This window comes from Podarcis liolepis (genome assembly GCF_965112155.1).
Source record: "Podarcis liolepis genome assembly, chromosome: 2".
Classification (NCBI taxonomy): domain Eukaryota; kingdom Metazoa; phylum Chordata; class Lepidosauria; order Squamata; family Lacertidae; genus Podarcis; species Podarcis liolepis.
In genome coordinates this window covers 52340474-52355407 of record NC_139555.1, presented here as the reverse complement: position 1 = coordinate 52355407, position 14934 = coordinate 52340474, and the positions used below count along the sequence as shown (strand labels likewise).

Sequence of the window (14934 nt, the reverse complement as noted above, 5' to 3'; positions counted from 1 at the left end):
AGGCAGACATCCACAGCGTGGGGAGCCTTGCAGGAGTTGCCAGCAAGGCTCCCCATGCTGCGGATAGCAGCCTGCTGCCCGGCGTGAGGGGCGGCCTGAAGCAGAGCGCCCCCCTCGCCAGGCAGACATCCGCAGCGTAGGGAGCCTTGCCGGAGTTCCCGGCAAGGCTCCCCACACTGCGGATAGCAGCCTGCTGCCCGGTGGGCGGGGCGCCCTGAAGCAGAGCGCCCCCCGCGCCAGGCAGACATCCGCAGCATGGGGAGCCTTGCCGGAGTTCCCGGCAAGGCTCCCCACGCTGCAGATAGCAGCCTGCTGCCCGGCGCGAGGGGCGGCCTGAAGCAGAGCGCCCCCCGCGCCAGGCAGACATCCGCAGTGTGGGGAGCCTTGCAGGAGTTCCCAGCAAGGCTCCCCATGCTGCGGATAGCAGCCTGCTGGCCCTGCAGGGGGGGGCGCCCTGATGCAGAGCGCCCCTCGCGCGGGGCAGACATCAGCCAGCCCCACAAGCTCGGGGGACAGCAGGGAGGCGCAGCGCCGCCATCCCGCTGTTCCTCGACCTGGTTCTGTTTCCCCGACCTGCTTTTGGGGGGGAAATAAAGGGAATTTTTTTTCCTTTATTTCCCCCCCAAAAAAACTAGGTGCATCCTATGGGACGGAGCGTCCTATGGGGCGAAAAATACGGTAAGTTTAATTCAAACTGGGCCTGGTAAAATAAATGGGCATAACTTAGTCAAGCTGATTAATTTCAGTGAATCTACTCTGAGTAAAATGTAGCTGAACACCCCCCCCCCCCAGATGTTGGGCTACAGCTCCTATTATCCCTGACCACTGGCTATGCTAATGGGGGGCTAATGACAGTTGGAGTCCAGTAACATTTGGAGGGCCACAGATTCCCCGTTTCTGGATTAAATAAACCAAGTAATTTACTGAATAGGAGCAGAAATAAATAATCTTAAACTATGACTAAATAGAGCACTCTTATCTACAGCCCAACTAAAGTATTCAAAGTACAACAGGGTCTTAGAGCAATAGCAGCAATGAAGAACAATTTCAAACAAACAAAAGGTACAGAGAATAATACTAAAAATAAATAAATCCATACTCTGCAACCTTTCTGTGCCCACATACTAGGAAAATATTGTGTATCTTAGTGGATTGTGTTGGGCTTGAAACAAGAGAGCCAGGTTCAAATCCCAGCTCAGTTGTGAAGTTCAATAGGTGAAACAAGATGTCACCAGATCACAGTTAACCTGCGCTCTTCTGAGGAAGGACGGGACACAAAATGTAACATATAAAATACTAAGTGTTACCTTTAGGAGGAAAATAGGACTTGCTTTCAGCCTTGTGAGGCCAATCCACAATCAAAGGGCCAAAGCGGCGAAAGCTAGCGGTGATCTCATCTGCAGGTCAGAGGGAAAAGCAAGTATTAAAAGACCACATCATACAGTGATTTCAGGTAAGTTGGTAATAACACTTTGGTCTAGCCTACAAGTATTTTCTGTAATGCTAACAGACAGAGAGCTGATGATATTTTTATTGTTTAAAGGGAAGGCTTGACAAGTCAAAACATATGTCTAATAATGAAGAAAACAGTTCAGATAGCTGTGTGTTTTAGATTACAAATAAAGATTTGCAGCAAGCCACTCAAAGGAGCGAAATCACTGAACCTAAACAGCTACCAGATCCTAGCTTCAGGCATTCTCCCACAGCTAGCGTGCAGAGTCTGAATCAGTGTGCTGAGCAGTCTGCTCTGCAAGCTGCCTTGCAAAACGCTGGGAGAAAGAGAAAAGAATATCACACGACCTAGTCATGCCTGCTCACATCACATGCTTATGCCACATCTGTACACATTATCTGAGCTTGACCTCCGACTAACTTCGGCAGGGCTTCTAGAAAGCAGTTATGTAATAGCCATAGAGACGAAGATGCAGACAGTATGCACAGAACACATTAACAGAAAGCAATTGCTGCAGCCATTTCAAAGCCTCCTTCCATTTCAAAATTCAGATCAGGTGACTTACATACTGGCTAATATTACACAAATCTAACTCCTGTACAGCTCATGCTAACAACAGCAGATAGAGAATTCTTAAAGTCAGTCTAATTTTAAAACAAACTCATAATTAAAGCTATTTAAAGGAAGAAAATTTAGTGTTTCTCTATAACACAGTATCTGAATAAATAAAATATATGTGATCTACCCACTTCCATTCATTTACTATTTTCCCTAAATCCCTCTCAAACTATCCTCTGGATTTCAACATGTGTCAGGATTTCTTTTCCCAAAAGCAAGTGATCTCTGACCCAGTCACAAGCCTCCCAGATACTTTCATGAGCATGCAAGCAACAGAGGTGCTAAAGAGATATTGGGACATTGCTTGCAGCTTACTAAGAACTGTTTTTCCAAATTAACAGAATTTGAAAATAGTATTTTAGGGTTAGCTATCCCAAAGAAAGTCATGTAAATTATTGTTAAAAATGAGGCATTATTTTGTTCTTATAACGAATTACCTAGAGGGATCTATTATTTATTTATTATCAACTAACTGCCTTCTACACAAATGTTTCAAGGCAATGCACAATAAAAATAGCAAAAAGCATTTAAAAACAACATATATATTTTAAAAACCAAAACCAACCATGAACAATACAAAATAGATACCCATGGCAGAGACCCATTCAGCTAAAGAAATTCATCCATGGTTGTCCATCTACTTAAACCCCGTTTTCAAATGAAAGTCTATACTGCAATAACTCTCACCCTGTTAGGCACACCCCCAGTAGTGTTCATTATGCTTAAAACAGATTTGAGGTGTAGGAATAATTCATTCCCCCTGTGAAATATACGGTGGTTGCAAAAAGGCAGTGCCTTGTGTATTGCTCCCTAAAACAATCGAAGCACTGCACTCCACTTCTAAGTCAGACACTGATCTAAATTTGTGCCTGTATTGATGGCTTTAACATAAAGTCTTAAGCACAGCCATCTCCAAAATAAAAGACCTTCATAAAGAGTTTTATGATGTCATTCAACATAATATGCAACTAACGGAACTAGATGGAAAGAAAACCTATCGCATGAGCTGTCCAGCTCATAACTCCTTATCCTCACAGTTCATAACCCAGCAGCTTGCATATTTGGCAGCTCATAGCTTAGGTAATTATTTTCACAGCCCCCCAAAAATTGCACATAGCCAAGACATGAGGGTCCACCCCTCCCACGTGTCACAATTAAGCCTTGCCCCTTATGGTTAATGTGGGTATTCTTGGCTATACTGATGTCCAAGTATACCTTCATCAATATCAGGTGGCAAACCACCTACAAACACCTTGCGGGAGTACCGTTCCACTCGCTCGCCATTCTGGTGGGAAAAGCAGTGTGGTGATCCCAAGCCACTATGGAGCGTCTGATCCCCACGTCCATCATCCAAAAACCCATCTTCCATTGGGAACAGTGAAGACTGACCTACAATGGAAAAGAGGGGGGAAATGCAAAACATACTAACAGAAGAAAATTCTATTTGGATACAATTATTTCATTAATATTAACTGCTACATCAGACATGTCAGCGGATTTTCCCTTCTGTGTACATAATTAACAGTAACATTAACTACATGTCTTTCTTACTCCTACAGCCTGACCTCTTGGGTATACGAAGATGCCCTGTTAATACTATCTATGAAACAAAATAGGAAAACTTCATTTTAATATTATTTATTAATTCAATATATATTTTCTGTCAACTGTTATGCAGGCAGCTCAAGGTAATGTACCATAATATAATACAAGAACAATCAAAATCATTAAATGGCTAACCTCTACCGTCAATATATCCCCCAATTCTCTTCTCAACACACACCAAATTGAATATTTTTCAAACATATGCTGCAAATAAATGCTTTATCAAATATATTAAGAATAATTTTGGTGCCTTTCCCCAATATCGTATGAAGAATGCTGTGGAATTGCAAGTTGCAATATTTCAGCTAACCCCATATAACTGCATAGTTCAGATGAAGTGAAATATCCCACATCTAATTTACACTTTAATCTCAGAGACTTGAAATCATGAACAGTCACAATGTGACAGTAGTAGTAATATATCCTACCAAACAAATACTCCCCTCCCCAAATCTGAAATTCTTTAGCCTTAGTTTTTACTGACACAGTAAACCAACTAATGCTGTAACTCTTCCTGGAAGTATGAGTTTCACAGGTCTCATAATGCTTGGCATACAGCATCACATAGTTGTTAGGTTATTAGACTAGTGCTGGGAAGACCTTGGAGAAGTCTCTCTCTCTTAGCCTAACCTACCTCACAAGGCTGCTTTGAGGATAAAATGGGGAAGAATAACAATGCATGCCTCACTGAACTTCAGGAAGGAAGGCAGAATAAAAACTTAATACTTCCCCTCAACCTTGAAGCAAATATTACTGTCACCCCTGAATTCTTCTTCAGCTCAGGTTTTATTCTGATCTATAGAATAATTCCTCTTCCATCCAATCAGACTCCCAAACTTCTACCCACTCATTCCCTTCTTATCCACTAGCCTATTCCCAAACTTCCTCCTGTGAGCAGCCAGCCAAATTTATTTGCAAAAACCACTGGTTATCACAAAAGTATAGAAATATACCACCAAAATGAATATTGACCTCAAACGTTATTGAAGTCCTTCCCTTCATCCCCAATGGTGGTATCAGCAAGGAAAGATTTCCTTCTTCTACCTTCGTAGGTACCTGCGCCACAATTAACCCCTGGAAAATCATTTTTTCCAGTGCCTACCAACATTGTTGTTGGGAAAACTACATTTCCCCGATTTTGTTATGAGAAGGAGGGAAAGGAAGAGTGAGACGGCCCTCCTTTGCTTTTCCCTGCAGCTTGCTACCACTACTGCCTGAGCCAGAACACCACTAGTAGATGAGTAAAATCCAGTAAACAAAGGGTAGTTGGCTTAGAAATAAACTGGTTACTTCTCAGCTTATTTCCTAGCCAACATGAAACAAGCTGAGGCTCATTCATCAGTCTTGGCTGTACCACTACATACGAGAAGTAAGAACTTATGCAATTGTGTGTTTTTCCATAAAAGAAAAGTCCCCACACATATAAGATTAGCATGTCAGGGGGAAAGGTTATAGCCTAGCCTTACCCCTAATATGCCAGCTTTCAATGTTCAATGTTTTTGTAGAGGAAGCATTTGGTTCTGTGACTCTTCACTCTTTCAGACTGAAGTGATATAGTCCAGGTACAGATGTATCACCACAGACAGATGTAGACTCTAGGTGGTTTTGTTTCCTAATAGTAACCAGTACCTTGATGTTATACAAGATTAATGGATTATCTAGGAAAGCCATGTTTCAAGAATCATTCTGCTATTAATTATGTAGGGGTCTCCTTGCTATGGTACTTACTGTATATGTTACTGTGAAAGTGGTACTTTGTTTCATACCGCTTAACATTCATATAGACAAAACTGATCACTTTAGCACCTGACTTTCTGTATCATTTCAAGATAGGCTGGAAACTTGTGTTTCTGGCTAGTGTTCCAGTTTCTTTTAAATTAACATTCACACAGAAGGAAAAAATGTGTTACAATCCCTTTTTGATGAAACATCACAGTGCAGTTTTATTTAGAGTACATCAAGATGGTTGAAAACATTGTTCCTTATATACTGAATATGGCAAGCTACACATATTGTCAATGGCACTGTCATGCTTTCCTCTATGTGATCATTCAACAAGGGCAGCAACAGGAATGTCAAGGTTCCTTTTGACATGGGAAGTGGCAACTCTAAGGTTCTTGGCTAAAGGGCAGATCAGTGTAAGAAGATCTGTCTCCTCCTCTCAAACGCCTCACCTCTCTGATCAAGGGGTGCCCCAGAAGACAAAAATGTCAATAAAATCTGAGTCACTAATAAACAGTGAACCAGTTTACCACAACCTTTCAAAAAAAACAACTCCTGTTTAGAAGATGAGCACAACAATATTAATCCCATTATCATTACCAGCATTCTAGAACATTTGCTTTCTAATGTAATGATCTGAAACCCACTGAAAGGGATGAATTCTCTTTGAAAACTAAATTTGCAGACCCTTTTCCTGGACTACATATAGCCACTCTTCCTTTTCTTTAGCAATAACTCTCCTTACTACTCTATTTTTATTGCAGAAATGCTTCCCTCACCCCAAGCAAGAAAGTGTTGAAGAAGCTAAGCAAAGTGGCATGTATTCATGGTTATTTACTCAACATGCAAGTTCAGAGGATGAAGTTCGAGCAATGCAGTTCCCTCATTCCACAAAGCACCTAAGTGACTTAATTGCCAGGATCCATTTTCACAACTGACATGAAACTCCCCCCAACTTCAAATTATGATTGCTAGTGCCCCCAACCCAAGCTAGGGAAGTTTTTAGTGTGTGATGTATTGTGCTGTTACTATTTTTTGTTGGGAGCTGCCCAGAGTGGCTGGGGCAATCCAGTCAGATGGATGGCATATATTATTATTATTATTATTATTATTATTAAGCAGCTGAATAGCTCTTCAAAACACACAATTACAGTTCCAAGGCTCCAGACACCTCTCAGACACATTTTTAGCTTGTTCACAGGAGAGAACCAGAAAAGCAATCTGATTCCACAAGGGCACACTATTTAAGAAGCAGTATTAAATCACCCATGTCAGAGTACATATGATAACCATTGTCTTTTTCCTATTACAGTGCATCATGGCCAAAGTCACCTTTGAAAAATAGACCTGGAGCCCAAGTCACTTAGGTGCTTTTCTAAGCAACAACCACCCACACCCACACATAAGGTCAGACCTACATATATAGTATATAGTCTACACTGTAGTAACACTGACGCCTCCTCATCCCCATGCCTCAGTATAACTATCCTAATTCTGCCTAGGTAGTCTTAATTTTGGGAGCCACTACATTAAGTTACTAAAGGTTACCACAGCATGCAAATTGAGGAAGCCTGGCTTTTTTAAAAAAAAACTGCTTCCAGTCCTCCTTACAGAAGCAGATTGTGCATTAGCTGTGCCATGAGACATTTTAAACATCAGAAAATTAAAGAGGAATGTTGTTACCTCGCCTTCTCCCATATGTCCTTGCTGCATGTCAAATGAGAAGAAAAACAGCCTTTCAAACATTGTTAAATATATATATATATATTGTTTCACTTCCCTTATGATTGTTCAGTGGTTCTTAGGCTTTAATGCGCTGCAGACCACTTAAGAAACCTTCCACCCATACCCACATCTTTTGTCACTGGGTACACAACAACATGACAGAAGCTAGCAAAGAGATCTCATTTTGAAAACTCACTCTTTAGCTGCTTTGTGCTCACTAGGGCACCCTGCAGATCTGCAACTTTATTAGTAGTGACTGTTTCTCTCATGTTGCTAGGACACTGCATCTTTCAACTTCAGTTCTAGCATTCTGTGTGTTTCCTCAATATCATGACATTTGGTTACAAGGTACCACCCTCCCCAGTGAAAAATTTACACAGGAAAAACTGACAGGACCATACAAACACCATGACATCCAACACAGGAAGGTCAATGTCTAAGGGCCTACAACTCCCAGTTTAGCCCCACATCTAGCATGTCACTTCTAAGCACATGATCAATTGGGATAAACCAGTGCAGGACTCTGTAGATTAGGTATGAGGCATCAAAACTGGTTGCTTTCTACCCACATCTATTGCACTCCCTCTGTTATTTGTCAGCTTTGGCCATCGAGAATAAATTGCTCCAATACTCTAGCTTCTCAATGCTGCCAGTGAAGAAGAAAAATACAGCTATGCTATAGCTTTTCGAGTTAAAAAGCTTCACACATCAACAAACACCTCATGCACAGAGCAGCAACGTTCTTTTTTACCTATTAAACCCAGAAACAAGATTACATCCCCCTAATTTCCAGAACAAGGGATAGTCCATTAGGCAGAGAGCATCATATGTCACATTATATCGTATTCAGCACTCAGTATTAGGAACATACAGCAAAGCTTACAACCCACTATTTAAGAACCACTTGTATTGATTCTGAGGGTTCAGGCATTTCATCAACAAAAAATAGAAAATATGAACCCTGCAAAACATTTTGTTTTCCTAAAAGATTTGTTACTTTTGTTCCCGATATCTCCACTCCCAACACGTTTACTTGACCAACTCTCTCCACAGAACAGGAGCTTTTGCCAGTGGCTCTTCTCGCCTATATCCTCTCTTCACTCCTTTCAAACAAATTAAAATACCCCTCAGTCACACAGGGTCTGATGAGGCAAAACTGGCAGCATGTTCAGAGGGGCTGGAGCTAGAAAGGGGTGATAACTGTACAGTGGACAGGAAAATTCAACACTCAGTATCAACATACTGGAAAGGAAGGTCTTGACAATAATTCCTGCTAAACATCAAGTATTTCATTGTTTATAAAACCAGAAAGGCCTAGGGTGTTTCTGTAATTACTGAAGTAAAAAATCTAGCTACACTACTCTGCCTTGTGTTTGCCTGACAGAGCCTCAAGTGTTTTCAGAGCATTCCCTGCCTAAAAAGCTATAAAATTCTGCTTGTGGTCTATAACTGGCTAACAAAACCAAATATACAACACAACTTTCCTTGTTTGGTACACTGACGAGCTGGTCAACATAGCTGCAATTCCTAGTGAGGCCCATGAGAGTGATGCTGAATTGGCAGACTCCCTGTTCTGTCACTTATGTGTCACAAAGAGTCTGGTTTTGACATAAATGGTACCAAGAAAATAATACAGACTTGCAGTAGGTTTTCCTGCTGCAGATTTCCAAGCTGTCTCTAACACAGATTTCTCACAGAAACCACAGCCAAACACTACAACTTTAAAAACACATTTAAATATATGTAGACCTATTCATGTATTGAAACACGGTGACATTTGTGTCATCCACATTTATATTATCTAGACAACGCTATAGTGATTCTCAAAACATTCCTGAGATGAAGATGATGTTATCCCTGTATCATATATTTCAAAAAGTTTTAGATGTTTCTGACTCAAGTACAGACTGAAGTTTCAGCTAGAGGCAGAGCTCAAGTGCATTGCCCCAGTGGTAATCTTCACAGGGTGCTTATGTTTGACAGATTAAGACAGGGGTGGGAAAGCTCAGGCTGCAGGGCAAATTAGGCCTGCTGTGGTCCTAATTCAGCCCACAAGACCCATTTGAATGGGCTGTGGCGCATAATGTGCTCCCAATTGTTCTTCTGTAAAAGGGGTTTGCATTCAGTGCCTTTAAATTTGATGCCAAAGGAAAGCCCTAATGGGATTAGTTCCATTTGGAAGCCCCTGAGTGGAGCCATCCCTGCTGAAAGTGGGGCTTGCATTGAGTACTGAATTTAAACTCAGCACTGAAAGCAAGCCCTGCTTTAATCAGCTCCTCTCAGGAGCTCCATATCAGAGTCCCTGAGCAGAGCAGATCGCTGCTGAAAGTGGGACTTGTATTTTAACTAAGCTGTGCCTTGAAATTCAAGCCATGGCTCCAAAGGAAGAATTAAGAGGGCACTTCAAAGTATTTGCCAAATTCTTCCTTTGAAAGTGATATCACACATCTGATATCACCCAGTGTCATCTAAGTGTCACAGGTGGTCCCACCTACCTGTCAAAAGTAATTAGCAGTGGGTGGGCCACTTCCAGATCTAGCCTAGCAAAAGATTCCTGCACTGTTGGGCTGGATGATCCTTGTGGTCCCTTCTAACTCTACAGTTCTATGATTCTATAGCCACCCTATTTTCTGAAGCATTTTCCAGTATTTTTGTTACACACTTGAGAGAAGTCTACTACTTTATAAGTGCCCCAGTTCACTTTACATAAAATATGTCTTTCATCAAAGGAGCTGAAAAGCAGAGAAAGATTGCTTCTAAAACCTTTATAGAAAAATTTTGTCTGGATGAAAATCAAGTGATTTTAGTGCCAATTTACACAGCTTCCTTTGTTGACAAACCTAACTTCCATTGCTAGATTTCCCTCAATCCTAATTTGAAACTACACGGATGGCTCACAGCTGGGGAAATAGTCTGTAACTTCATCCCCAACCCCATTCACTGTGCCAGAAAACTGCAATCCTGTTATACTCATTGCTAAAAATTCATTTACCTCTCTGAATCTCTGTAATGAAGAACACTTTATTATCTGCCCACTGTGGAAGCAGAACCATTATAAGAATATTTATAGACATATATTTGTTAGTATCTGAAGGTAGCTGCCTTTCCAAAAGAAAGTCATCATCGCTGCATCCAGGTATTAACTGTAATGGGTACAGAGTTCTAGAATAGAATTTGAGAAACTGATGTTTCTGCTAACCATTCCAAAAGTAGTGATAACTCCCATTCCAGCTTCTACTCTTCATTTATCTAGGACCAACAATTAAAGGCCTGTATGGAAGGAAGAACTGACACGATCCCTGTTTGTAGGGCTGGCTCTGGATACAACAGACAGGCGAGAGATGAAAGATGATAATAGTTTGACCAACACATGGGGGGTGGGGGGAGATAAAGTTGTGGCAGTAGCAGCACAGTACAGAAAAACATGAGGGTAGGATGGTCCTGCTTTGCAGGAGAAGCAGGTTCTGTGGAAAGGAGAACTTTGATAAAAGGCAAGGATGACTGTCATAGGCAGTTGGAGTTCACTTCCCCAAAACGTTACCTGAAACATTATGTAATACTACACCCATCAATGCTGTTACACCAATATTTCCTGCTGCAAACAAAGTGTAAAAGGAAAGACGTGTGGCATATAACACCTGCCTAAACATGCCAGGGAGCCCCAACTGGGCCACATCTCCCCAATATATTTGGAGGTAGTGTTTGCATAAGTCCCCAAGTTTGATCCCTACCATATACAATTCAAAAGAATTCCAGATATCAAGAGGTGGGGAAACTGTCTGCCTCAGACATCAGTAAGCCAATGCTGCTGGAGTGACAAATACAAATGAGGTTGACCAATGGTCTGCTTCCGTAAGGCAGCTTCATTTGTTCACAAACTGTTAAGGATGTGTGCTGGTCACAAAAGAACAAAAGAAGAGCCTTGCCAGGTCAAATCAAAAGCTTATGTACTCTGGCATTCTGTTCTCAAGGTGGCCAACCAGATGCCTATGGGAAACCCTTGTATATCCCAAGGAAATATGATTACTCTGTAAAGTGTGGAGCTGCTTGTGATTTGAAGTTTTTGAGGTCAAGGGAATGATGATTAAACTGACAAATGAAACTATAAAACCACCAGGAACCATTCAATCAAGCAAAAATCTATAGGATCTCATATTTACCTGCTGACAGTTTACTGATTCCCATTAAGTTTCCATTTTTCAACACTATTTACAAAGTGGCAACACATTTGTCGTTAAACCAAAAATTCCTGTACAGTTTATTCTGTGATTACTTTCATAAATTTTGTAAACTAGGGAACATAAGCTAAAATGCTTAACCTGATCTCCTAGAATGCAAGAAAAGAATGGCCTAAGTGGATCACAGCAACTATGATCCATCTAATCCAGCACTTTGTAACTGGTCAGATGCCATAGGAAAGTTCACAAGCAGATCATGAAGACGACAACTACCCTGTATTTGTTAAGCAGATAGAATACCCATTTTTCATTAGTTACTACTGCTAATAGTCATTGATGTATCTAATCTCTATTAACTTGTCTAGACCTTTAAAAGAGAGAGAGAGACCAAGAGAACCATCTAAGCTAGGAGCCTTCATCACACATTGAAACAATAAATGCTCTAAGCTGAAATGTGTGCTAAGAAACAGTTTCTCTGAACCTACCAGCAAACTTTTTCTTCCAAACTTCAGCTGAAATACCCCAGTGCTTGCTGGGCAGCAGTTATAGGAGCAGTCCTTATGAGGCCTGTCAGGCCCCGCCCCAGGCCAGGTGCAGAGAGGTATCAAAAGCCAAGCCTCTAAAGGTCACTAGCACTTTACTAAAGCTCAGGAAACTACTGGGATCCAACAGGTGGTTCAAATTAGTGTGTGTTCCTGGTGGCTGATGTTGCATATTGACCTAAGATTTTCAATGTGCTTCTATACTCTAAATTTTGAGTACAGTACTTGAAAATCACCCAGTTACAAATTAAGCCCACTATCAACCATAAATACTAAGAATCTTGATGGTATTGAATTAGCTTCTGTATTTTGTAGTCAATTGTAGGCAAAATTGTTCCTGGGGCAGCTACAATTAGAGAGAACAAAGAATAACTCAAGCAGTAAGGAATTTGCCAGCATCACTGTATTGCTCTGATCTGAGTGAAAGAAACCTACATGCTACAACATAAAATATCCAACACAAATTTTGCTTAACCTGGTCCAGCATTTAAGAACACCAAATAAAGTTCCGATCCCTCAAATTCATTCATGACAAATTGTCCAAAACCCTTCTTACATTTACAGCATCAGAAGAGAAAGATCAATTCATGCATGGGACACTAATGTGAGAAAGTGGCTCATGTGCAGCTAATGTGAATGAGATTAGCTCACATGAAGTTAATGTAAGAAATAGCAATGACAAAGTGGTTGGAAGGGCTAGATTGTAAAATACCTGAAGTTTGAGGTATACTACAAAACAGAACCCAAATTATTTATAAAAGAAAAAACAATAAATCCAGCCACAGTTACAACCTTTCAGTAACAACCTGTTTGTAATTTCTCTGGGTAGCAGTCTGATTAGGGAACTTTACTTATAAAATCAGTATCTTTATTCAGGGTGGCTGTAAACACACTGTTCAGATTACCAAAAATATTAAATCTTACATGCATATGCACAATACAAACTTACATAGGCTTTCACAATATCAGACAGACATTATGGAATGGTTTATTTCTAAGGTGGCTGATTCTCAGGAAATAAAAATAAGAAAAGTCACTTTTCTTTAAAAAAAATTAAATGAGCCAAGAAATGTTGTTGAATGGCAAATAAAATACTTGCAAAACAATTGTAGAATTTTCCTCTTTGGGCTGACATTTAATAACCAGATTAAATGTGTATATATGGAACACTAAACCAACAGGATAGGGCAGATTATAAATGTAATTATCATTAAAATTATAAATAAAAACATGTAGGGTATTTTAAATTTAATTTTACCTCTTGTACCAGGTCCTGGGAGCCACTCACTAACAGGTCTAGAGTTGCTGCCATAACCAACTATTCTACAGCACTGTCATTTAAGGTACCACATTTCCCCTTACTTTTTAGGAGGAAAAAAGTGAGTGTTATGGTGCAAAAAATACGGTATCTAGAAATTTTAGTTCTTTGTCTTTGAATTAGACAGGTGCATGTTCTTTTTTTTAATATGGTTTCCCATCATGATACAATCACTCAATGTAATCAGTACTTGTGAAATTCATTAGACTTTAGCTGCAAATTGGTCAGCCCTTTTCTTATGGCTCTCAAGTTAAGAGAGTACCTCCTTTCGAAGGAAACAACTCCAGTTTGGATTCCAATTCCCATCAGCTCCAACCAGTGACCTGTGATAATGTGGTTTGTACTCAAAAATATTTGGAGGGTACCACATGGGGGAAGGCTGTCCTATTCCAATAAAGATGAGCTAATTTTTGAAGAGCTGAGGTATATATAAACACGGTTTGGAAACTAAACTGAGCTTAAGGTGAAACAAAGCTTAACTGCACATTACAGTGATGCAGTGAGCAACATGTTTAAGGGCTGCTTAACAAAAGGGGGGGTCATTTGTCCACTGCCTAGCAGAAGAAACACCCTCAAACTCTTTAAAATGTTATTTCTGACTTAGGAGCTGTGAATATTGAAACACTGGCCAGAAATAGGGCATCTAGAAGAACTGAAATATATATTAATTAATGTTTCATTTGCAGTTTTCTTTGCTCATCCCCACCCTACCACAACCCAAAAGACCACTGCAGGGCAGTGATGGAAGAGGATATACTATGGCACTAGATATGGTAAATAGTCAACATGACTGTCCAGCAATAGTGTTGCCATAATAAACAGATGGACAGAGCTGTCAGTGGGCTTTGTTGCATATATTGTTTCTTTGGTGGGTGTTTGCAGGATAATCCAGTACTTCAGCAACAGTTCCAACACCTTAGGCAGTGTTCCTGGAAACTCCTACTGTCTGAAATACTGCATTATGTGGTGTATTGTATAGTGCTAAAAGAGAAATAATGATGCAAGGGTGTATAGTAACGTGAACTCTTTAAAAACATGTTGAACACTTTGTCCTTTCCTCACAAAGCAGGCCAAGGCACTGGCCATGAAAGAGGTTGGTGCTCTCATCCCCTCCTCAGGTCAGTTCTCCCTGTTCCTACTTCAGTTCCCGCTGTCACCACTGTACACAACCAAACCTACACTAATTCCTGGGCATAATGTGGCAGGTGAGAAGCAAGGTAGAGTCACAAGGTGAGTGGCAGCAAATCCAAAGGGCAACCACAGTATGCTAAGGGGATGGGAGGCTCTTATCTCACAAGTTCTCTGCTTCAGAACTTTTGCTCACTCTGCTGCAGTTGCCACTACTGGCCCTGTGCTCACGCAACACTGTCACAGCTCCAGGTAGAGCACTCATCATGGGTCTGTTCTGAATGTACCTGTATGTCTTAACATCCCAGAACATATTCCAAACAAGTCTCTCCAGAATCACTTCATCCTTTGCTTATTTAAATAACGAGCCTCACTATATGCAAAACTAAACTTCAGATGGAATGTTCAATATACAGCTTTACAAGTAATCAGCTTATACTATGATTGTGCAATAAACTAATGCTTATTTAATATTTTTTATTTTACTTAATACCTATTTAATTAAAAACCCCAGACAACTTTGTAGCAGGAACTGAAATTTATTTAAAGCTCTGAATGTCAATAGTCATCCAACACTTGGCTTAAAGGAGGGTGGGGAGGTAAGCTTACAATTCAGAAATAAAAATCCTTGAGTTTCCAAGTTTG

General features: G+C 40.6%; 1 protein-coding gene across 2 annotated transcripts in view; it reads right to left on the bottom strand.

Annotated features, from left to right (window-relative positions):
- Window positions 1-14934, bottom strand: part of CPEB4 (cytoplasmic polyadenylation element binding protein 4) — a 53555-nt gene that overhangs the window by 10387 nt on the left and 28234 nt on the right. Inside the window, exons 5-7 of one of the 2 annotated variants that reach the window (XM_083484054.1) lie at window positions 7082-7105; window positions 3287-3460; window positions 1308-1397 (exon numbers count right to left, since the gene is read on the bottom strand). In XM_083484054.1, the coding sequence (XP_083340180.1) occupies window positions 1308-1397; window positions 3287-3460; window positions 7082-7105 (288 nt within the window). The remainder of the gene's footprint in view (window positions 1-1307; window positions 1398-3286; window positions 3461-7081; window positions 7106-14934) is intronic. The other variant, XM_083484055.1, reaches the window with a different exon arrangement.